This window comes from Coffea arabica, chromosome 1e, assembly GCF_036785885.1.
Source record: "Coffea arabica cultivar ET-39 chromosome 1e, Coffea Arabica ET-39 HiFi, whole genome shotgun sequence".
NCBI classification, from domain to species: Eukaryota; Viridiplantae; Streptophyta; class Magnoliopsida; order Gentianales; family Rubiaceae; genus Coffea; species Coffea arabica.
Genome location: NC_092311.1, coordinates 48,962,630 through 48,986,456, shown reverse-complemented (window position 1 = coordinate 48,986,456; position 23,827 = coordinate 48,962,630). Strand labels below are relative to the sequence as shown.

General features: G+C 36.7%; 4 protein-coding genes and 1 non-coding gene across 8 annotated transcripts; 4 read left to right on the top strand and 1 right to left on the bottom strand.

Annotated features, from left to right (window-relative positions):
• Positions 1 to 2,128: 2,128 nt before the first annotated feature.
• On the top strand, positions 2,129 to 4,917 carry LOC113710269 (DNA-directed RNA polymerase II subunit RPB7). Its single transcript, XM_027233186.2, has 6 exons — positions 2,129 to 2,404; positions 2,501 to 2,666; positions 2,779 to 2,829; positions 3,742 to 3,807; positions 3,921 to 3,989; positions 4,675 to 4,917. Exons 1-6 carry the CDS (start codon positions 2,289 to 2,291, stop codon positions 4,738 to 4,740), a joined length of 534 nt encoding a protein of 177 aa, XP_027088987.1. The 5' UTR covers positions 2,129 to 2,288; the 3' UTR covers positions 4,741 to 4,917.
• Positions 4,918 to 5,406: 489 nt separating this feature from the next.
• Positions 5,407 to 7,735, top strand: LOC113723476 (pentatricopeptide repeat-containing protein CRR2, chloroplastic-like). The gene has a single exon (XM_027246560.2). It carries the CDS (start codon positions 5,558 to 5,560, stop codon positions 7,526 to 7,528), a length of 1,971 nt encoding a protein of 656 aa, XP_027102361.2. The 5' UTR covers positions 5,407 to 5,557; the 3' UTR covers positions 7,529 to 7,735.
• Positions 7,736 to 7,970: 235 nt separating this feature from the next.
• On the bottom strand, positions 7,971 to 12,300 carry LOC113710256 (uncharacterized). The gene is made up of 15 exons (XM_027233162.2): positions 12,128 to 12,300; positions 11,901 to 11,994; positions 11,701 to 11,747; positions 11,404 to 11,493; positions 11,185 to 11,238; positions 10,971 to 11,048; positions 10,797 to 10,865; positions 10,565 to 10,720; positions 10,241 to 10,367; positions 9,822 to 9,862; positions 9,454 to 9,543; positions 9,239 to 9,343; positions 8,930 to 9,103; positions 8,402 to 8,511; positions 7,971 to 8,303 (listed from the first exon to the last, which is right to left on the bottom strand). The coding sequence occupies exons 1-15, from the start codon at positions 12,161 to 12,163 to the stop codon at positions 8,228 to 8,230; spliced, it is 1,347 nt and encodes a 448-aa protein (XP_027088963.1). The 5' UTR covers positions 12,164 to 12,300; the 3' UTR covers positions 7,971 to 8,227.
• A 220-nt stretch (positions 12,301 to 12,520) lies between these two features.
• TRNAV-CAC (transfer RNA valine (anticodon CAC)) lies at positions 12,521 to 12,594 on the top strand. Its single transcript has one exon. It is a non-coding gene; the product is annotated as a tRNA-Val (tRNA).
• A 2,371-nt stretch (positions 12,595 to 14,965) lies between these two features.
• LOC140011587 (uncharacterized) lies at positions 14,966 to 21,988 on the top strand. 4 transcript variants are annotated; one of them, XM_072060524.1, is made up of 13 exons: positions 14,967 to 15,269; positions 15,402 to 15,449; positions 15,712 to 15,899; positions 15,999 to 16,043; positions 16,171 to 16,278; positions 16,547 to 16,621; positions 16,720 to 16,782; positions 16,920 to 16,982; positions 17,097 to 17,168; positions 17,269 to 17,316; positions 17,424 to 18,335; positions 18,423 to 21,085; positions 21,176 to 21,988. In XM_072060524.1, exons 1-13 carry the CDS (start codon positions 15,175 to 15,177, stop codon positions 21,779 to 21,781), a joined length of 4,986 nt encoding a protein of 1,661 aa, XP_071916625.1. In that variant the 5' UTR covers positions 14,967 to 15,174; the 3' UTR covers positions 21,782 to 21,988. The 4 variants fall into 4 exon arrangements, with proteins under 4 accessions (XP_071916623.1, XP_071916624.1, XP_071916625.1 ...); XM_072060525.1 differs by lacking the exon at positions 21,176 to 21,988 and having other exon boundaries at positions 14,970 to 15,269; positions 18,423 to 20,824; positions 20,925 to 21,053; XM_072060522.1 differs by having other exon boundaries at positions 14,966 to 15,269; positions 18,423 to 21,988.
• Positions 21,989 to 23,827: the final 1,839 nt, after the last annotated feature.

Below are 23,827 nucleotides of genomic sequence, written 5' to 3'. Positions count from 1 at the left end.
ATGGATTGATAAAATGTTACTAGAATTTGCCAAATTCTAGTTCAAAAAAGATCCTTTTAGATATGAACTGTTGAATTAATAAATTGATACAAGTTGGAATATTGTTTAACTTAATTTATCCTGCATATACTGATTATCAGCATTTGATAATTATAAAGCCTGTTTTCTTTTTTAATGTTTGCCAGCTCACTGTAAGATGTACGATTAATCCCCCCATAAGTTTACAAATTTGGCACAGTTAGGGTTCTACTTTAATTCAATCTCATGTGTTTGTTGTACTTGTTATGCTATTTGCTTTACAATCGCTGATAATGTAAATAAGTCGTTTGTATGAATTGACATGAAGAAGGATATTAATTACTTAATATGAGTTATTGGGAGAAATGTACTTTTAGGGTCTGTTTGGTTGGAAGTAAAATGTTTTCCTTAGGAAAATATTTTCCGTGGAAGTAATTTTCCATGAAAATCATTTCCCTTTCATCATTTTCAGGTGTTTGGTTAGCTTATTGAAAATATTTTTTTACTTCATTTTTCTGGTGTTTGTTTAACTTTTGAAATATTTTCACTTTTATCTCTATCTTAACTTTCTACACATTATAACTACATACTTCTTCCCATGCAAAATAAGAAAATTTATCTCATTGTTTAACTTTAAAAAATCTTGGAGAAATGTATATATGAATAAAAAAATATCTCCTTAAGCAATAAACAAATTGCTGGCCATTTAGTGTCAAATATCAATCACATGCAATGCTTATTATGACATATATCTTGCACTCTCACTGCTGAAAGTTTCTCTAGAAAAAGAATGTCCCTATTATACATAATTAATTACTAGCATAGGATGAGCAGGATGAGGTTTTTTTTTTATTTTGAATATACTAGGGGGAGGGTTGGGTTGGGTGGTAAGGGGGAGGGAGTGTAAGGAAGAGATCTTAGGTTCGAATCCTCCTGTTTACATTAAAAAAAAAAAAAGAACATACTACAAGATGTTTTCAATAAGTTTGGAACATGCTACAGGCGGGATGCATGCATTTCGGAAAACAACTTCAGTAAGTTTGGAAGGGAAGTTGTTTTCCATAAGATGAGTGAAAATATTTTACATAGGAAAATATTTTCAGTAACTTTTGTGCAACCAAACACGGGAAATTAAGAAAATATTTTCCTGGAAAACATTTTCACCCGAAACAAACGGACCCTTAGTCCATAATGTTTAATCCCTATATGATTTTAGTTCTTAAAGTTTTGGCAAAAGCAAATCTAGCTTCTTGTCAATATTTAGCACATGTGCAGTTTTGGTCCCTAAAATTTTGACAGGAGCAAATATGGTCCCCAGTGTATCGAATTTGATGCAAATTATTAAGGATAATTTACGGAATTTTTCAAATATTAGCATAATCAATCTTGTGCAATTACATGTTTATTAAATTAAACTTCTTGAAAAAGAAGCAAAATAGCTGGTAATCTTGAATAATAAATAAGATTAACTTATGTGATGGCACATTAATAACTAATTAACCAACAAACAAAAAAGAAAAGAAAGTTATTAAAGTATACGAAAACATTAAGTATTACAATTTTTTGTTTAGAAGCAATGGGGATAGAGAGTGAAAGTGAGTTACAGACCAATTTTTTGACTAGTTTTAGTTTTTTTAGCTTAAGAGCTTTCCTTTTTCATTGACTAGTTAATTAGTTAGCACATGAGTTATTAGTCTTTATTTTTATTATTGAAAGATAGCTAATATTTTGCTTCTTTCTTTTGAATTTTAATTTAATGAACACATGACTAGACGTGAGTAAATTCTGTCAGTAATTGGAAAAAAATTCTCCTATATTTGCTTTAAATTAGATACATTGGAGATCGGATTTACTCTTGCTAAAATTTTAAGGACCATAAATTGTTTTTGCCAAAACTCTAATAAATAAAGACTAAAACTACACATGAGTTAAACATTAGAGACTAAAATTGCATTTTAGGATATTAATTTTGTATCAAATAGTAGTATGAATTAGAATATTACTACCTTGTAAAGTTATATAGACTAGCTAAATTCATTGTACTAGTTGTCTAGTTTTGGTTCACTACAAGCCTATCAGTATTAGGCCTGATCAATTCCAAGATCGGCCCATATTGGGAAGCATTATCTGCGCCCCAATTTCTGACATGGATTATATAATGTGGACAGAGGAAATGCTACTGTAAGAGAGGAGAGAGGGGTTTCTGCAGCGAGTCGAAATTTGTTCCAGCAATAGAGAATAGTAGTGATCATCTGAGAGCGAGAGAGAAGATGTTCTTCCACATAGTACTGGAGAGGAATATGCAGCTTCACCCACGCCACTTCGGACGGGACCTGCGCGATAAGCTTGTCTCGAAGCTCATGAAAGACGTCGAGGGCACCTGCAGGTTGGTTACTTTTATTTCTCTCTTTAATCGAAAATTTGAGTTGTGCACAACAGAAAAATGGGAAAAAAAAAATAAAGCCTGAAACTTTTGGTGTAGCGGGCGACATGGGTTTGTGGTGGCAATCACGGGCATTGAGAGCGTGGGCAAGGGTTTGATTAGGGACGGCACCGGCTTTGTCACCTTTCCGGTCAAGTATCTATGCGTCGTTTTTCGACCTTTCAAGGGGGAAATTCTCGAAGCTGTTGTTACTATGGTCAACAAGGTTACAAAACCAATTCTCTGCTTCCATTTTTCTTTTCTCTTTATATTAATCGGATTATAATTGATCAACTCTTTTCACGTATTGATCTCCTACTTATTTATTTATTATGCAGATGGGTTTTTTCGCTGAAGCAGGGCCTGTCCAAATTTTTGTTTCAAATCACGTGAGTATAATTGTTCGATATTTATATATATAATTCTGCGGCTACTTTTTTGAGTTGGAAGATGTCTTATAGCTGAAATCCCATCCCAAAATTGGGGCTTTTGAGGGTTTGATGTTTATTACTAGTAACTATATTTCTTAGGAAATTTTGGATTAATGGGCAATGAAAAGAAGAGTGGTCTGGCCAATGGAGTAAACTCTAATGAATAATTAGAGGTAACTGTGGCGTCTTGTCTTGTCCTGTCCTGTCCTGTCCTGATGTTCATATTTAGCATGCTTTACAAACTCTAGCGGTGCCCTAAGTTGCAATTCCTGGTCACTATTAGACGTCCTTGGTTAACTCCAATTTTCCTTTGCACTTTTGAGTAGCTTGAGGAGGTTAAGAAGGAAATGTGTACATGGAGCTAGGAAGTTGAAGCTGAGTTTCTTTGCTCAAGACTGATGTTTCTGGCATCATATATGTTACTTAAACTTGGTTTCCTTTTTTGTTTATTTGACTGCCTTATGAGATTGATATGAGCATCAACTAGAGGAACAGAGGGATCTTACAGAGCTCAAGATACTCATGCCCCACCCGTGAAGTTTACCCATGTTTGGCAGAATAACAGACATTTCTTTTGGAAATAGTATATGCTTAACCGGCATACTGAATCACTATTTTAAGTATGCCATCAAGATAATTTGATGAAATCATTTTGAGATCCTTATCTAAATGACATGATTAACTATATAGTCCCCCACAGATATAAAATTCTAGTATTCAGATGCTTCTACTTTATTGTTTGAGTGGTTTGCCATTTTCATCTCTAAATCCTATGGTTTTTGGCATTTGGTATAATTGACCTATGTAGATGTTGTATGACAAGGATTTATTTGTCCTTTATGTATATGACCCCTCTCTCTCTCTTCACAGTTGATACCAGATGATATGGAATTTCAATCTGGTGACGTGCCTAATTATACAACTTCAGATGGATCTGTATGTAGCATACATACTTTCGATTTTGTCAAATCCTGTATTTCAGCATGTATGTTATCCATTTGAATTTGCAGATATTTTATAAGAGTTCATAGTTCTTTGGTTCTTAACAGGTCAAGATTCAGAAAGACAGCGAGGTTCGGCTAAAGATAATTGGAACTCGTGTTGATGCTACAGAAATTGTATGTACTTATTCTATCCATCTTGTGATGTGGTGCTAGTAAACATTGGTTTTCTTTTTGGATTTGAAGCAATTTTCTCTCTGCAAATTCTATTCTACTTACTATTGATTGCCCCAAGTATGTGGTCAATGTGTAATATGACAGTTACTAAGTGGGTTTTGACTGGAAATTATGAAATTGTGTATCAAGTAGGGGTACAAGGCTTGGTTGAAATGTTTTTTGGTCCTGAGTATGTTTTGTTCCTGTATTGGGATGTAAGCTGGAGAGTTTTGAGTATACTGATAGAAAGGCTTAGGCTGTCACCAAACTCTAGTAGTTTTATGAACTATCTGAACAGGCATTGTTTTGGATATGTAAACATCACTATCAAGTCGTTCGAGTTTATGTTAAGGTGTCATAGAAGTCCACCATGAACTTTCTTTGATGGTTGTTAAAAAAAAAATATTTATCTTAATAATCTGCTTAATGATTCCAAAAAGGAGAAGAAAGCTGAATAAAACAACTGAAGAATAGGATGCGACTCCATGGGACTATTACAAACAATAGCAATGAAAGCTATTTTTATTTCCATACGTGTAAATGAACGTGTTAATCCTTCAATATCTGCATTTTGACTGCTGGCATTCATGATTTTCTCTTCATTCTTCAATGATCTTTTCCTCACAAATAAAGCTCTTGTTTGCAGTTCTGCATTGGCACCATAAAGGATGACTTCTTGGGTGTCATCAGCGATCCTGGCTCAACTTCCTGATGCTGAAACTGCTTTATTGATTTGTAGAATGTACAGTTGCTCAATGAGCATATGAGTCACCGGGATCTAGTAATATTTGATGCTTGTGTTCATTCAGGCATTAATGCCTTCCCTCCTTTAACGTTGTAGAATAGTTATTGCTGTGGCATTTTGAGCTATAACAACATTTGTCAACAACCGCCTTTTTTGCATGAAGTGCATACATTTCTGCGCAAAACGCCTGGCTATTTGGCTAACTGATTAATGTCTGGACTTTAAGCTGGAAAAAAAATAAAGAAAAAAAGGAAAAAGCTCAAGCGTGACTGAACAGTAGATCTATTTTTGTGCTTGGCTTGGCTTGATTATACGCAATTCTTGAGGTAACCCTACTGCGGATATGTATAATTTATCATATTTTATATGGATTAATTTTGTATACTAAAAATAACTTATTTTATATTAGTACATTAATCGTACTGAAGCAGACAAAGCGGCTTAATGCGAAAAGCAACGCACATTATGGGGTTCCAATGTTTACAGCTGGCCCACCGGTGATTCTAGGAGAGGCCCAGGCCTGCCAATAGACCAAGCTGGTGTGCATGTTCATGTATGTGGTATTGAGTCTGCTGGCCGGTTGATAAAAGTATCAGATATTAGAAAAACCGACCTCCACTAGATGGAGTAAGCGGACAGCGGCGGCCTTCTCCGATGATTCACTGAAGCTAATTCCCGTCACTTAATTAAACCGGTCCAAAGCTCCAAAATCAAGATTCCGTCCAGTAATTAGCTGTCTCTTTTGCTATGCCATCACAAAACAGCACTAAAATCTCTGATTTAAATGTGGACGCTTTACACTTCCCACACTCTTCAACCACACTACTTTCCACTCAACTTCCGGCCGGCTTCACGCTCACACCACCAAGCCACCGTCGCCTTCCGCCCCCCCACCGCCACCTCAACCACCCCCTCCACAATTAATCATAACCCATCAATTCAATCTCTCTGTGAAAAGGGCCAGCTCAAACAAGCTCTTGAGCTCCTTTCCCAGGAGCCCTATCCGACTCAACACACCTACGAGCTCCTCATCCTCTCTTGCGCCAACCAACATTCCCTCTCTGACGCCCTTATTGTTCACCGGAAACTGATCGATAATGGGTTCGATCAGGATCCCTTTTTGGCCACCAAGCTCATCAATATGTATCACGAGTTGGATTGCATTGAACGTGTCCGCCAAGTGTTTGATAAAACTCTTAAGAAAACTATTTATGTATGGAATGCACTTTTTCGAGCATTAACATTATGGGGTCGTGGCGAAGAAGTATTGGGTCTCTATAGCCGTATGAATCGGATTGGAATTCCGTCGGATAGGTTCACGTATACGTATGTGCTGAAAGCTTGCGTTGCTGCTGAGACATTGGGTTCATTGCTACAAAAAGGGAAGGAAATTCATGCTCACATTCTACGACATGGGTATGAGAGCCATATCCATATTATGACTACTATGGTGGATATGTATGCAAGATTTGGTTGTGTGGCAGATGCAACTAGTGTATTCAATTCGATGCCGGTGAAAAATGTGGTTTCTTGGAGTGCTATGATTGCGTGTTATGCAAAAAATGACAAGCCATTTGATGCATTGGAACTTTTTCACCAATTGGTGCTTGACAACTGCGATACATTGCCTAATTCAGTTACGATGGTCAGCGTGCTTCAAGCTTGTGCTGCGGTTGCTGCATTGGGTCAAGGGAAGTTGATACATGGCTATATACTTAGAAAAGGTCTTGATTCCATTTTACCAGTTATCAGTGCCATGGTGACTATGTATGCAAGATGTGGTAATCTTGAATGGGGAAAACGCGTGTTTTCTCAGATGGAGAAGAAGGATGTCGTTGCTTGGAATTCCATGATCTCGAGTTATGGTATTCATGGGTTCGGAAGAGAAGCTATTGAAGTTTTTAAAGAGATGATATTAAGTGGAGTGTCACCGAGTCCAATTTCATTTGTTAGTGTATTGGGAGCTTGTAGTCATTCTGGTCTCGTTGAGGAGGGCAGATTTTTGTTTGAATCCATGATAAAAGAACATGGAATTACTCCTACTGTGGAACATTATGCTTGTATGGTTGATCTTCTTGGTAGAGCCAATCGATTATATGAAGCAGCAAAGATAATACAGGACATGCGGATTGAACCAGGAGCCAAGGTCTGGGGTTCTCTTCTTGGATCGTGCAGGATCCATTGTAACATTGAGCTTGCAGAGAGAGCAAGCAAGAGGCTTTTTGAGCTTGAACCTAGAAATGCAGGTAATTATGTTCTTTTGGCTGATATCTATGCAGAAGCTGAGATGTGGAGTGAGGTGAAAAGAGTGAAGAAGCTTATAGAAGCTAGGGGACTGCAAAAGGTTTCTGGTTGTTGTTGGATTGAAGTAGGAAGAAAAGTTTACTCACTCACATCTGTTGACGAGTTTAATCCACAAATTGAGCAGATTCATGCCTTGCTAATAAAACTGTTCATAGAGATGAAGGAAAAGGGTTATGTACCAAAAACCAAAGTTGTGCTTTATGATCTTGAAGCAGATGAGAAAGAGCGAATCATACTCGGTCATAGTGAAAAATTGGCTGTTGCCTTTGGCCTGATTAATAACAGCAAAGGGGAGACCATAAGGATCACCAAGAACTTGAGGTTATGTGAAGACTGCCACTCTTTTACGAAGTATATTTCTAAATTTGCAGATAGAGAAATATTAGTTAGAGACGTGAACCGCTTTCACCATTTCAAAGATGGAGTTTGTTCATGTGCGGATTACTGGTAACTCGGAATTTGGTGTCAACTCTTTGATTTTCATTATAGAATCCTCTATAGACCTCATCTAAAGCTCGTAGAAAACCTTTTTTTTTTTACTTTTGTTTTTGTACGGCTGGTTTTGTCTTCCGCAGGTACAGTTATAAATCTACTTCACATTGTATGTCATAACCATTTACCATCTCAAAGTATAAACATGCCTATGAATTTGCATGTACATTCGATTCTTGCGCATTCGTGCCTGATAGGCGAGGTCTAATCGTTATGCGAGCCTACGATGCCAAACGTTGTACTGTAATAAACGAACAATGGAAAATTTAATTTAAAAAGAAAGGTACATGTGCAACATTTTAAGAACATTTTTTTTTTCCAACCACTGACCTTTCTTCACACCCTTCTTACTTCCAACTGCTGGACCCAGAAACTTAAAATACATTCACAGACCGCTAATATCCTCGCCGTAACGTCTGTAATTACGTTGGAATCATTTACCTCTGTCACCCAAAGGGAAGAAAAATATAGTCGCATACATCGATGAGTATGGAACAACGTATTCATTCAAAGAATTTTGTGTGGCTAAAATTATCAATTGCCCACGTCCTACAGCTAACTCAAAACATTCCTTTCCTAAAACGACGACATTTCTAACAAAATAAGCACTTCCGTTCCAGTTTGGTATAAGAAAAACAACTAGACAGCTCTGATATGTTCACTGCACTGAAACTGAGCCATCTTGCTTCATCTTTATGAGACTATTCTCGATGTTCCGCAGAACTGGTTTGTAGCTGGAACAGTAAAGACAAAAGTTAAGTAACAAAAATGGAAAAGGAAGGCAGAATAAGATGCTCTTTTAGCAGTTACACGTATTAGAGAAGATACATACAGGCGTGCAAGAGCATTGTAAGCTTGTGTAGCTTGCTGGAGTCGTGCTGAGAGCTGCAGCACCTCTGCAGATAGACCCTCTGCTCTGCTTTTTTCATTTACAAGTTGAGCCTATACAAATCAAACAACTAGGAGTAAGCATTATACTTAATCCATCTGTACCAGTCTCCCATTCGTTTTTGCCTAAAAAACCCAAGGAGACGAAACAAGTAAGATATCAGACACAAATTGCAAGCATAGGAAAATACTTATTTTTTTGGACCTCAAATGCATATGGGAACGAAACCCTTATACCTTAAATGTGTACAGGAATGGACCTCCCCCCCCCCCCCCCAAACAAAAAAAAAAAAACAAACACACCCACAAAAACAAAAAAATGCCAAAAAAACACAGCTACACACACAAAAATGAAGATGCTAAATGCATAATACAATTGACAAGAGATACACATGTTCACCCACTGTATAAGCATTAAAGAAACTTAAAACTGTAATAAAAGGGGTGAAGATTATAAATGTGGAGAACTAACTTTCAGAGAGATGATTTCGGGAGAAAATGTGGATGAAGCCATCTCATCTTGGCCATCTTTGGTGGATTCTGAAATGCCCACCTTATCATTCAAAGTTGGTCTACTGGCCTGTTCCATTCTCAGCTTATGTAACATGCTACGGAGTTCATCATTTTGCTTTAGACAATCTTTGACCTGCATGAATCATGTCAGGCAAATTATGGTATACATTTTACACACGCATTTTGGAAACGGAAAGTAAAAGAAAGAACAATGATATTCCCAACAAATAGCTGAGCAAAGGACCACGAGGACAGCAATAGCAAGTACCTGGTTCTCCCAATGCACAGCAACTCCCATGGCCTCTTGATAAGCAGATGATAGATTTGAGTTCTCCTCAAAAAGCTTTTCTATCTCAGAAGACTGGGAATCAATCTGTAACAGGATCAGAGAGAAACTTAATTCCTATTCTGGCAACTGCAGATGATAAAACAACATGTGCATTTTGGATGGCAATTCCAAGGTCATAGAACAAAAGACAGTACCTCCATCAAAAGCTTTTGCCTGCTATTTTCTAACCTCTCAATGGCAACTGCCATATCATGCATTTGCTTCTCCAGTCTCTCTTTATCTTCCTGTAAACACATGTCATGAGATTGTTGACTTGGAAGATATAGAAACCTTTAATGTAATTTATGCATGACGTTCAAGGCAATGATTAAGGTGCATCACAAAGTACAAAAAGAAAACCAAAAGAAGGATAGAGGCTACGGTGGGAATCAGTCAGAAGAACATGGGCACATGTACCAATAACTCCTGTTACTATAAGAAATACTACCCAAGAAAACAGGTATAGTGCTGGGTAGCACAAGTAAGAAAATCTAACTGCAAACCATGCAATGGAAACACTTACCGCTGACAGCCCTTTGTCGTTTGGCTTTTCTGCTGCTTCATCTACATGGAGAGTACAGAGAAAAAAGTTTATCTAAACAACATGTGTAAAAAGAAAATGAAGATTCTAGAAAGACTCTGACAATAGCACTAAGGTTTTATCCTTCAAACAATACAATGCTGCAATGAAAATAACACTACAAAAAGAACAACATTGGCATAGTAAAGCATGTTTAACAATGAAAAAGCGTGTCACAAAATAGCAGCTGAGCAGGATAACTATTAAAGTCAACTTAAACAAACCAAGCTTATAAATCAAATGTTTCTTACTACAACCACACATAGTGAGATGTCAAAACATGTTACAGTACTTGTAGGTAATATATGCAACTGCCAGTTAAAGTTCAAATTTAGTCTGCTAAGATGACCGACAAACAATACCTGTTACCCTTTTGGACATTGCAGCAAGTTTCTCTTCCAATTCCTGCTTCTGTAAAATAAGGACAGATGCTCGGGCCTGCTCGTCAGCTAACTGTTGTCGCTCTTGCTGCCTTAACTGTGACTCTTGCTGTAAACGTTTATAAGCAATGATTATCAAACTGAGAGGAAATGAGCTCACAGAAAACAAGAAGCTGCAATTTATGTTACTCGGACTCTTCACTTTGCCCTGGCATACCCTCGACTCTTCATATTACACTAGGCTAGCCGTGTCGGCAGGACTCCCATACCAAGTCCGGGTAACATAAGCTGCAGTAGCAATCTAACCTCAAGTTGAGATTTTATATTAGAAAGTTCAGTTTCCATGACTTTTATGTGGTCAGGTGCATATCCTGATGTTGGGATTCCACTGGGTAGATCGCTCAGAGCTTGCTGTTGTAATGAATTTAATTCTGCTCTGAGTGCAGCTGCATCCTCCTCAGCCTAGCAGAAGACAAATGATCAGCATAGGAAGATACAGCAAAATTTTACTATTTAGTTCTGAAAGTAACTACCATACTCTGTACTGTTCTTCTTCTGCTTCCTTTAAACGTTTTTTCACCATTCTAAGCTGGGCTGACAGGTCCTCCTATACTAAAGTATAGAGTTCATGAGGTGAGAAACGGTACAAAGATATGCAAAGTTTATAAGAAAACACAAACACAAACAAACAGTAGAAGTTAATCAAATGTACCCGTGCAACAACTGCTGCATCTTTTTCAATAGCAACATCTTTGAGAGCTTTTCTAAGTGAAGGTACAGTATTCTGCTCCTGCAATTCCAGTTCAAATAGATTTGAATCAGCCACAATATATTGAAAAAACAATGGCAAGGAAATATCACAATCGACTGACTATTCACCGTGTGCATAAAAAATAGAAATTAAAAAAAATGAGTAATGCATTTACCAGCTCATTAAGCCGCTTTTGTAGTGTCTCACTCTCAACCTCTTTAGTTTGAAGCTTAAACAATTTGAAACAAATGTCAATAAGATCATTTCCATATCGATTTTATTTTAAAAAAGTTGTGGAAAAGTAAGGAGAATTATCCCGCAAAATAGATGCTGCCACATAAATATGTAAAGGCTGAAGTAGAGAAAGGTATTTAATCATGTCGTAAAGTAATACCTTGGAGTACAAAGTCCTATTTACTTCTTCCAGCTCCGTGTTCCTCTTTTGCATTTCTTTTAATTGAGATACTAAGCCACCAATATCAGTCTGCAGGTAGTATGATTGGGAAATTCGACAACAAAGTAATATCAAAAAAGAGAAAGCAAATCTAACTCAAATTCATGCCTAGGGTATTTAAACCTCTTTTCCCTAATAAAAACCGTGATCCTTCATAAAAATGAAATAATGACATCTCAATTTAATTAATTCAAGTCCCAAAAAACATAAAAATCGAACATTGGTAAGTACAGATACCTCTGACAATCTGGTTCCGCTCTCCGATTTCTTCAACCCAACAGCATCTTCGCAAAATTAAGAAGCGAAAATGGAGAAAATAAGAATTAAAAAAAAAAAAGATAAGATAACCTCGATTGCAAGACAAAAAAGAACAGAAAATTATGAAAAAAACGGAAGGAAAGGTAAAGAAAAGAAAAGAATACTTCGAAATTAGATACCATTAGGGGATGAGCTGGAGACTTGGGTGAGATCAGGTCCGGACGCGGCTTTGCTCAATCGCTCTGCCGCTCTTTTCTGACGAATTTCTTCCAACTGAAAAATGGAAGCCTAAACACATAAATGTCTACGAAATAAAATCAAATGAGTGTGTGCGTGTGTGTGTGTGTATGAATTTTTTTTTTTTGGGTTGAGGCAACCCTGATTGATCAGAAGCAGAGATCCGTACCGTTCGTCGACCTAGAGATGCGTGACGAGCATCCATGATTTTTGGACTCCAAAATGCTGCCGCCTTGGTCGAAGAAGAACTTGCAATCTACAGGAATTGATTTGATGAACCAATTATCCGCCTGCTGCAAAAGCTTCGATTTCAGAGCTGCCTGAAATTTTTAAAAGTTTCGACGGCGAATTTAACGTCCGTTACATTTAATTCGGGTCGGAGAAGATGACGTCATGACGACAGTGGATGGCTTTTGGGCTCTCTGCTTGTGGATCTCTCCAATGAAACCACCGTGAGTCATTAGTAGTGTTATTGACCCAACAAGAGGCCCAGGTACGTGTGGAAACAAAAAGACATTTGTTTTTCTGTTAAATATAAAAAAGTCTAAGGAGCGTCAACAACGTCTGGGTGGTGTAGTCGGTTATCACGCTAGTCTCACACACTAGAGGTCCCCGGTTCGAACCCGGGCTCAGACATTTTCTTGTTGCCTGCTCTGTTGCTTCCAGTTTTGTACTATCTACTTTTGATGAATTAGGAACGACAGGCTAAATGGCCAATGTTGGAGCTCTAATTTGAACAATTGAGTCCCATAAGACAATGCAACCTGTTCATCAATGTTAGTCTATGAGATGTTCAGATCAACTGTTTTAATCCTATACTAATAGTCATTTATATACGATGCCTTCTAGATCAATTGTTATTATTGCAAATTAATCGGTGTGTGTTTGGTAATCAAATTTACAAGGTTATTGAACTTGCTAAGTAGGTGGATGGAACAATCTCTCTATTTCATGCATCATTTTTCTTTTTGTGCATATTTTCCCCCCTTCCCTTTTTTGGGTACAAGTACAACACAACAGAATCTCCTTGATCCATGCCAGTTATAGTCACTTGTGTATATATCCACAAATACATCCAATCATTCAGCTATATATCCACTTTACCATGGGAACGGAACCTTTCACTTTACCACTAAAAGCATTCGTGTATAAAAAGCTTAGTCAATGCATTAGTGCAGTGACTGTGAGAGTGAGTCCCTCATGAAAAGTGGATTAGCACTTGAAAACAGAGACAGAGCTCAAAGAGACATGTATTAGCTGTAAAAGGAGGGAGAATAATTCAAAGACACTAGTGTTGTACCAAATTCCCCTCCTCTTAATGATTGCATGACAACTAAGAAAGCATTTTGTTACTGTTCCCCCCCCTAGATCATTTATTTAGGTTATAGAGCCTTTCAGATCAGAAGAAGGGCTCCAAAGGAAAGGGGGTTCTGTGATTTTTTTTATTACAGTATTAATTTTTTTTTTTACATTATTAATTATGAAGATATGCTGCTGCAACCCTTTATCTTGCATCCCATGCTGCAGCACAACAAAACCAAAGAATGATCAGGATCGGCCGGAGGTATCTCCAAGGCAAAAACCTTCGCATTCTAAATCACATGGGAAAGGAAGGAAGAAAGGAGAAGATGTCAATGTGAATGTGGGTGCTGATCATGGTAGTCATCATGCTGACAGCTCCCATAATGCCGGAAATACCGCAAGCAGCACTGATATTGGCACCGCTGTGATGGTTGTTGCCGCCTCTCATGCCTCTGAATTTGGCGGTGGTGGGTGTGGTGGCAGCTCACATGGCGGTGGTGGGGATGGCGGCGGTGGTGGCTGACTACATTCCATACATACCAAAAGCTTGATCAACAATATATTCCTTCTCGTCATCATCCTTATCTGTCATATTGTTCCATTTTCGCCAGCTTTGAGTAGTAGGGGACCATTACATATCCGATATGGTATTTTTGGTGTGATTAATTGTTGATTGCTATATACTGTACTTATATTGGACTGCTAGCCATGTTCCGGATCCTTACATATACATAAGAAGCACTTTGTCTTTCTACAGTGGTGCTTTTTTCAACCGCAACTCTGCTTCCGCGGCTTGTACTTTCGGCTGCTGCTCTTTGCTTCAAACTCTTGTACATTCATTGAACTGGGCAATCAGCACGGACGAATTTGGATTGTTTTTTGTTCTGACGCTTTCAAGAAGCACTTTGTGTCTTTGCTTCAAAACTCTTGTACATTTATTGAAATGGGCATTCATCACGCGCGAAATAAGTTTCATTTTCATATGTCTGAATACTTCTTAAAAATATATTCTATCACAAATTTTTGAAAACACTGTCAAAAATAACTTATTTAAATGGGATTCATATATCTTTTTATATAGATTTGTATATATTAATAAGTACATGGATAATTACAATTATAGATCACAATTATCTAAAAATTCGTTTGATATTTTTTTAATTTTAAAAAAATATTTGTAAACATATTTATGTCTGAATACTTCTTAAAAATATTCTATCAAAAATTTTTGAAAACACTGCCAAAAATAACTGATTCAAATGGGATTCATATATATTTTTATCTGTATATCAATACAATAAGTACATGGATAATTACAATTATACATTGCAATTATCTAAAAATTAGTTTCCATTTTTTTAAGTTTTAAAAAAATATTTGTAAACATATTCTACAAACTATTTTATTTTCAATACTTTGTAAAAACATTCTTATAATTTTTTTCAAAAACACTCTTAAAAGTAATTATTATTATTTTAGATTGAATTTATGTATACGTTTATATATTTGTGTATGTGAATAATAATCAATATATATATAATATAAGTATATGAATAATAATCTTTAATCAATATAATAAGTATATAGTAGATGCATATAAATCAAATATAAGTACATAGATAAATGTGATTGTAGATAAGTCCCACTTTTATATATGTTAAAAATGTACAAACACGTGTGCATGAAGAAGTACAACTTATGCAAATACATAGATAATTGTGATCTCACAGAAATAGATATGCATGATTTGAACTCAAATACTTTTTCAATTTTACGATGCAAACCCTGATATCTAGCTGCTTAATATCTATGCTATGAATCTGAAAAAGGACAGAAGGGACTTTTTATTATGACCTGATGCTAATCTTTACTTAGCTGTCGACCACTGCATTTTCTTCTGTACCAAATATACACATGGTCTTCATGCAACGTCTTTTATATGCTCTGCTTTCCAGATTGTATGAGAATCTCCTTACCAATTCTCTTCAACTAAATACCTCAAACACCAGGTACTGCAATGTTAGTTGTTTCACAAATTTTTTTTTACTATCTTCTGATATCATTCTGATGTTTTGTTCTACTCATTTCCTTATTGATAGATAAAAAGATCTGTGTTTAGTGACTTCAGATTTTTTTTTTAGCTTGCGACAGGTCTGCTTCAGAACTCTGTGCCTTGACTACCGATGGAGGTATTCCTTCACTAGCTCCTTTAACATACTCTTAAGTTTATTCAGTTTATTCAAAGTATTTTGTAACCACTTTTGTAGTTTCTGCTCTGGTATGGTTTACTTATTTCATCCAACGAACTGTGCTCTCTTCCCTGCATGCTTATATGGACAATAAAAATCAGTTGCATTAACTAACAAGCATCATGAATTCCTCTGAGTTATATGCACAAAACGATGATCTCAAAATTCGTGAGAAAAAAAATGAGAGGAATAAAAAAAACAGAGAAAAATTTGCTGGTCTTTCTGTCGAACAAAAGGAAGCTCATCGAAGAAAAAATAGAGAAGCGTATCACAGAAGAAAGATGAGCAAACTGTTGTCCAAGACGCTTGATCCACAATCTGTACAACCTACCAAACAGTGCAACATCAAACCATTTCTCAGACCATCCAGTACCAACAATGATAATAATGGTACGTATATACTCCAGGACAAAGCTTACAAACATTTTTAGTTTGTAGTTTTTGTGACTAAAAATATGAAACCATGGAAATATTTATTACTATACACAGGAGTGCTGATGCCACAGTTAATTCAACAGCATCTTCATGACACAGGTATGTATTTTGAGCTTTAGCCACCTATTTTTCTCATATTATTGCATTCCTATTCATTTTTTATCTCCTAAACATTCCATTTCTGTTGTTATACTTATATTGACGTTTAAAGCATCAAAAATTGCAGTTGGAAAATATAATAAAAGTACGCTTGCTCGAACATCTGATAGAAATGCCATTGGAGCTCTTTCTTCTAACCTTCAATTACCTGGCTCCAAGAATCAGACTAACACTGGTAAACTTCAACAAAATACCCCTCTGCATCAATATCACAGTAACAATGTTTTCCATATTTTCTATTTTTTTCCTTACTCTTAGCTTTACAAATGCATCATACTGGTTTCTCCACACTTAAGCTTGAAAATATCCTGTTTCTCTTCCACATGATACACATACAAATTGTTATTTGCATTTACAAATTGTTCTTGATACCCAAAATTATTATAATAATATATTTCTTATTTTTTAATATGATCATCCATTTACTTTTTTCTATGCCACAGATAATCGATTCTGTGTATCCTACCCTGGATCAAAGCTCAAAAGTAGTCTCTTCTGCTTTTCTACTTATGAAGAAGGTATTCATTTCTATCATTTTCATGTAAATATAATTGGTTCTATAACAATTCTTATTTCAGCTACATAACTGTGCTTTTCTCAATTTTCTAAAACCTAGGTAATTCTTCAGCCACCAACCATAAGCATATATGCTCAGATAGTGCTCCACCGCATGACAAAGGTCTGAAACTACTGCAAATAACTTGTTGTTTAATTCTTTCAAATTACTTTCAGCACAAAAATATACTGTTCAATATATGATGCTTTACCATGTTCATCTCACTCTTCCACTATCATTTATTTACATTGCGTCAACAGCTGAATCTTTCATGTGTATGAACTGCTTCAAATTTCTTCCCCAAAACATAGAAGATGCTCCAGGTACTCAGCACTGCTACAACTTTAGATCTACAAGATTCTACTGATCCGTATTCAACTTCTACATACATTTCTTTTCTTTATAATACCATTGATTGCACAACTTTGGCTTTCTAGAATTGTTAGCATTTGCAACAGAATATCAAATGAGCCAACAATGCTTAAAATCTATTGCTAAAACACATAAAGGTACAGATACAACCTCAGTTATTAATTTTCATTATCTAATGAGCATTAGATTAAACCTCTGTATATTAGAGTTAATTACGTTCTGTTAATATCCACACAGGCAACAAACGTTCAAGGTCAAGAAAAACTCAGAAATCTCACACCAGAGGTACAAAAACAAAAACTCTTATGAATGTAACATGATATACATTCAAAACTTTTTTGTCATTCTTTTTTTTGTATTCAACAATTACTATCACATTCATTGTACTGTAGGTGAAAAAGTTCCAGATGGAATTGAAGCACTGAAATGCATCAGCAGTGAACCAGACATACTGGCTCCCAAACCAGATTGCAGCTATTGCGAAGCAAAAAAACTTTATTCTGAAACACCAAATTTCTGCTGTTCTGCTGGTCAGATAGTTCTCCAAGAGAACAAACTTCAAGATATTCTCATAGAACTATATACTGGTCATTCTGCTGAAGCTCTTTCTTTCAGAACATATGTCAGAACATATAATAATATGTTTGCCTTCACCTCTTTCGGAGTACATTATGACAGATCCCTATGCAGGAGAACTAATGGTATCTACACATTCAAAGTCCAGGGACAAACCTATCACTTCATCAAGGATCTTATTCCACATGAGTGCAGGACTGTTTATTTGCAGCTATATTTTCATGATACAGAGCATGAGTTAGAAAACAGACTGGCTACATCAGAGAACCTAACAGAAAGTGCAGTGAAAAAAATTATGCATGTCATGGAATCGAATCCATATGCCTCTTTTCTCCGAAGCTTAAAAAATGTTCCGAATCTCGACTCATATCAAATCGTCTTAAAGTCTCATTCAGAAAATGACCAGAGAGTTTGGAATCAACCAACTGCATCTCAAATTGCAGCCTTGTGGGTAGAGGGCCAAGAATCTGGAGAAGGATACAAAAGGCATATCCAAATCTATACTAAAGAAGGCAAGGATCATCTGGTGCACTACTATTATGGATGCTATGATCCATTGCAGTATCCGCTGCTGTTTCCATTTGGAGAGACAGGATGGCATCCTGGTATAAAAAGAACAGCACCACATAATCCAAACAAAAGGAAAAGATACAATAGAACAGCCAACTGCACTCCTGCTTCTACTGATTGCAAATCTGCAGAAGAACTAATAGCAGCTGAACACCAAGGTATAGCAAAAATTATAGTCAATAATTATATTCCTCAGTATACAGTTACTATATCATTAGATTGATATTGAATAACATGTTCTACAGCTTCTCACAATCCTGAAAACAATAAAGAGTTTGTATCTATGCGTGAGTATTACGCATACAAGTTGCAGATGCGGGAAAAATACACTCCAGGCATACTCAATACCGGCCGACTACTTCAACAATATGTCATCGATATGTACATCAAGATAGAATCTCAGAGACTTGATTATTACAGAAGCCGACAACAGTTAATAAGAAGAGAGGAACTTCAAGGCATAATGGACAGTGTCATGTCAGGACATTGCCAAGGATCCAAAATAGGTCAGCGAGTTATTCTTCCAGCATCATTCATAGGTGGTCCTCGCGACATGAGAAGAAGATATGTTGATGCTATGGCTCTCGTGCAAAAATTCGGCAAACCAGATTTATTTATCACTATGACATGCAATCCTTCATGGCCTGAGATGAAAAAACACATGCTACCTACTGATGAAGGTCATAACAGACCAGACTTACTCGCTCGAGTTTTCCATGCTAAGCTTGATCTTTTGAAGGACCAACTCTTCAAGAAACAAATATTTGGAGCAGTAGCAGCTTATACCTATGTTGTTGAGTTTCAGAAACGTGGTCTACCGCATACTCATTTCCTCATAATTTTAGAGCCAGGTTCAAAACTTTATTCCACAGAATCCTATGATAAAATCGTCAGTGCAGAAATTCCAGATATAACAGCAAATCAACATTTATTCAGAATGGTTCGAAAGCACATGATCCACGGTCCTTGCGGAGCACAAAATCCAGATAATGTTTGTATGCAAGGAAATCAGAAGAAAAGATGCAGAAATAATTACCCAAAATCATTTGCTCAGACAACCTTTCATGGAAAGAATGCGTATCCTACTTATCGAAGGAGAAATGATGGACAGAAAATAATTGTTCGTGGCCATCAGCTTGATAACAGATGGATAGTTCCACACAACAGATACTTATTGGCAAAATTTGATTGCCACATAAATGTTGAAATCTGTTCCACTGTGAAAGCTGTCAAATATATATACAAATATATATACAAGGGTCATGATAGGATTCATTTCAGAGTAAACTCAGATGCTCCTGCTCAAGACAATAATAGCTCCCAACCTCTTCCAATCGATGAAATAAAGGACTTCCAATCAGCTCGATGGGTGTGTGCAGTTGAAGCAATTTGGAGAGTGTACAGATTTAACCTCAGTGAGATCCACCCTTCTGTAATTCATCTCCAGCTCCATCTACAAAACTGTCAGTCCATGAGTTTCACACCTGATCAAGACCTACGAGATGTAATCAGCAACAAGTATACAAAAAGAACTATGTTAACTGAATTCTTTTACATGAATTCTGTGGATGAGTTAGCTCAGGATCTTAAGTGCACATACAAAGAATTCCCAGAGCACTTCGTTTGGTACCCCGGAAGAAAAAAATGGGAACCTAGAAAGCAAAAGGACTGTATTGGCAGAATTGTCACAGCAGGTATAAAAGAAGGAGAACGTTATTTTCTTCGACTACTTCTAACACATGTGAAAGGCCCCAAATCATTTGAAGACCTCAAGACAGTGAATGGAACATACGTAAACACATTCCGTGAAGCAGCAATTCTCAGAGGATACTTTGAATCAGATACATCGCAAGAAGAATGCCTCGAAGAAGCCAGTTCATATCAAATGCCATACATATTGAGAAGGCTGTTTGCAACTTTGCTGGTACACTTTTCTCCATTAAATGCTAGAAAGCTATGGGAGAAATTTGAACATTGTCTATCAGAAGATTTCATGAAAATACCAGATATATCAACTGATGAAACACGATACAAGGTTCTAGAACAGATAAACAATTTTCTTGAATCTATGGGAAGAGATATTAACTCATATGCCCTGGTTCCATATCTTTTAAATTTTAATGATCTCAACAAGAGCACGAGGGACACAATAGCAGAGACAAGAATCACTGTGCTAGAGTCTGATCTGCAAAAAATTGATCTATTAAACAATGATCAGAAAACTGCCTTTGATATAATCACTCATGCAGTCTTCCAAAAGAAACATGGATGCTTTTTTGTTGATGGTCCAGGTGGAACCGGAAAAACTTTCCTTTATCGAGCATTATTAGCTGAGGCAAGATCCAAAGGATTCATTGCGCTGGCTACAGCATCATGCGGAGTAGCAGCTTCAATATTGCCCGGTGGGAGAACAGCTCACTCAAGATTTAACATACCATTAGATACAACAAAAAATAAGAATTGCAGAATCAGCAAGCAAAGTTCGTCGGCAGAACTTCTGCAAAAAGCCAGTCTTATAATTTGGGATGAAGCTCCGATGATAAATAAAGGTTCAATAGAAGCTGTTGATAGATTACTCCAGGATCTAATGGACTCAAACGCCTTATTTGGATCTAAAGTGATCGTTTTCGGAGGAGATTTTCGACAGGTATTACCAGTTGTTCCTAAAGGAACAAAATCAGAATTCATTGATGCCAGCATAGTCAACTCATATATATGGCCACACCTTCATAAGCTTCAACTTACAGAAAACATGAGAGCAAGGGATGATCCAGAATTCATTGAATATTTGCTTCGTGTTGGAAATGGAACAGAGCCTACTGTCAACAACGACTGCATACAAATACCTCCATCAATGCTGATAAGATATACAAATGATGAAGATTCAATCAAACAGTTGACTACCACGGTATTCCCAGATTTGTCAATATTCTCTCATCATGATTTCTCAGCTGTAAATCGTGCTATACTCACAACAAAAAATGAGTTTGTTGATCAGATTAATCAGCAGCTCATACACGATATGCCTGGTTGCATTCAAGAATACATTAGCCGAGACAAATGTATTGAAGATTCTGACCAAACAATCATGGAGGACTTCATAAATGCCCTAACACCAAATGGATTTCCACCTCACAAATTGATTCTCAAGCCAAACACTCCAATTATGCTCCTCAGAAATATTGATCCGCCCCAAGGACTATGCAATGGAACAAGGCTCATCTGCAAATCCTTAAAGTCCAATGTCATATATGCTACAATAAGTTGTGGAGAATTCACTGGCAAGGAAGTCTTCCTTCACAGAATCTGCTTCAGAATAGAAAATGATCCAGAGTCGCCAGTATCTTTTGAAAGAATACAATTTCCTATTCGACCATGCTTCGCTATGACTATCAATAAAGCTCAAGGGCAGACTCTAGATTTTGTGGGAATATATTTACGTGAACCAGTTTTTTCACACGGCCAGTTATATGTAGCAATGTCAAGAGCTAAGAACAAGAGTTCAATAAAAATTCTGATCAAACCAGCTATATTTAGCACTGGAGAAGACTCAATAACACATAATGTAGTATATAGAGAAGTATTAGATTTGGCAAATGAATAACTTTCTTATCTATTCATGCGCATATGGTTCTATAGCATACATTAAGAATTCTGTTCTCATATTTCTGCTCAGAAACTACCCATTACTTGCTCTTCTGAATTACAGGATGACAGAAAAGTGATAGGTTTTGCTGAAATCGTTCCCGGACTTCAATACTGGACAACGATAGCCCAAGTCCTTGACAAGCAGAAACCTCTACTATCAAAAGCAGGAAATCGTTATCAGAAGCTTACTCTGATTGATAACCAGGTAAACACATGAATAAATTCTGTCACAGAATTATTATATCTCACTGTACACTTTCGCATTCTAATCAAAACCAAATTTCATGTATAGGGAATTACAGTGGAAGCTATGATATACAAGTCAGATATAGAATTCTTCCGCAACCACTTCAACTTGTACAAACGTTACATGATATCCAATGCAAGAGTTGAATACACTCCGCTGGAATACCGTGCACATGAAAATCAATGCACCTGGTATATTGACAACTCTACCATTGTCCAAGCAATCGATGAAGCAAGCCCTCCAGAAATTCCCTCTGTTTTCACATTCACACCTTTCAGAAGATTCTATCAACATATTGATGACACTTCAGACATAGGTAATGCACAGGAGTTAAATTCAGCTTTATAATACTCAATACATGACTATTTAGTTTACCTCTAATAAATGACAAAAACAGATACCCTTGGCATTGTTGCACAAGTTCATCCACGAAATCACAGAGGCCCTACCCCAACCAGAGAAATTGTCATCATAGATAACAGGTAACTTGCATGATTTATCAACCAATGGCTTTGCACAGAACACAATCTTCATTTTAATCCATATACAATAATGCGACATAAATATCTAACCAACTATATTGCAGCTTCATGCCAGTCATCCTAACTTTGTGGGGTGAGCATGAAACAGATGAAGGGCAGACTATTGCAAATATCATTCAATCAATGCCACTCATTGTCGCACTTCGAGTGAAGGTCTCATCCTATCACAGTAAGTAAATCTCAAAATATTAGAACTAAATCTTTTATACAATCCATCATCTTTTAATACACATAATGCTCCAGCTCTGAATCTATCAACAAAGTTTGGCTCAAGTATTTTGGTGAACCCTCCTATACAACAAGGTGCCTCACTGAAACAATGGTAACCACTTGCTCTCATACAAACCCACCAACTATTGTCATACAAATATCTTTAAAATAGTTTAATAGCTAATCATCACCATCTGCTTATAAGGGCTGTGGAAAACAAGTCACAAATTACTGAGCTCATTGCACAAAAGGCATACTGTGATCGAGCAAAACTCCTACCACAACCCTCAGAAGATGAGCTCTGCACAATCACAGACTTCCTAAAATTCCCAACGGTAAGATTCTACAACTCTAACGTTCATACTTCTCTACTGCTTATATCTGCCACAGAATCAAGCAGCTGATAATGTATTTTGTTCTCAGAAAAAAGCTTACTGGATTCAAGGAACTCCACGATTTCTCGACAGAAGCCAGCACTTATGGTATAATGCATGCTCAAACTGTCACAAATCATTCAGAGCAAAACCACTCTGGAAAATTGTCTGCACTTCCTGCAATAAGCAAGTGAATGTCGTTCCAAGGTAACTAACAAAACAACAATATCATAAATTATTCCACTACTCATCACTGCACTAATATCTAATCCCAATTGCAGATGCAGATTAACCATAGAGCTGGCTGACTACTCTGGAATGCTCACACTTGATCTATATGACAATGATGCAGAGCAACTATTGCCCTTCACTCTACTTGAAATTCAAGAACTTGAAGACAAGGTTAGTATATCGCCAGCACTAAAATTTATTAACCACCAGTTATATAAGAACTGCAACACATTGTATCAACTAATACTCAAATATCAATATTACAGCACCAGCTCAACTACATTGCTATTGAACAAGCTATTGAAAACACCATTCTCACTTGCTTTGTGAAAAAAATGATGGGAAACCGTGGATCCGGGGACACAGAAAAATACACAGCCATAATAGTGCACAAAGCA

What these genes read in the sequence shown, in the direction of transcription:
- LOC113710256 (XM_027233162.2), bottom strand. Translation starts at nt 12,163, where the DNA reads ATGGATGCTCGTCACGCATCTCTAGGTCGACGAACG. An exon ending in CTCCAGCTCATCCCCTAATG is followed by an intron (nt 11,748 to 11,900) that starts GTATCTAATTTC and finishes AATTTTGCGAAG; the next exon opens with ATGCTGTTGGGTTGAAGAAA. An exon ending in AAAAGCGGCTTAATGAGCTG is followed by an intron (nt 11,049 to 11,184) that starts GTAAATGCATTA and finishes CTGGAATTGCAG; the next exon opens with GAGCAGAATACTGTACCTTC.
- LOC140011587 (XM_072060522.1), top strand. Translation starts at nt 15,175, where the DNA reads ATGGTCTTCATGCAACGTCTTTTATATGCTCTGCTTTCCAGATTGTAT. An exon ending in TACCAACAATGATAATAATG is followed by an intron (nt 15,900 to 15,998) that starts GTACGTATATAC and finishes TACTATACACAG; the next exon opens with GAGTGCTGATGCCACAGTTA. An exon ending in AATAGCAGCTGAACACCAAG is followed by an intron (nt 18,336 to 18,422) that starts GTATAGCAAAAA and finishes CATGTTCTACAG; the next exon opens with CTTCTCACAATCCTGAAAAC.
- LOC113723476 (XM_027246560.2), top strand. Translation starts at nt 5,558, where the DNA reads ATGTGGACGCTTTACACTTCCCACACTCTTCAACCACACTACTTTCCA.
- LOC113710269 (XM_027233186.2), top strand. Translation starts at nt 2,289, where the DNA reads ATGTTCTTCCACATAGTACTGGAGAGGAATATGCAGCTTCACCCACGC. An exon ending in TTGTTACTATGGTCAACAAG is followed by an intron (nt 2,667 to 2,778) that starts GTTACAAAACCA and finishes TTTATTATGCAG; the next exon opens with ATGGGTTTTTTCGCTGAAGC. An exon ending in GTGTTGATGCTACAGAAATT is followed by an intron (nt 3,990 to 4,674) that starts GTATGTACTTAT and finishes TCTTGTTTGCAG; the next exon opens with TTCTGCATTGGCACCATAAA.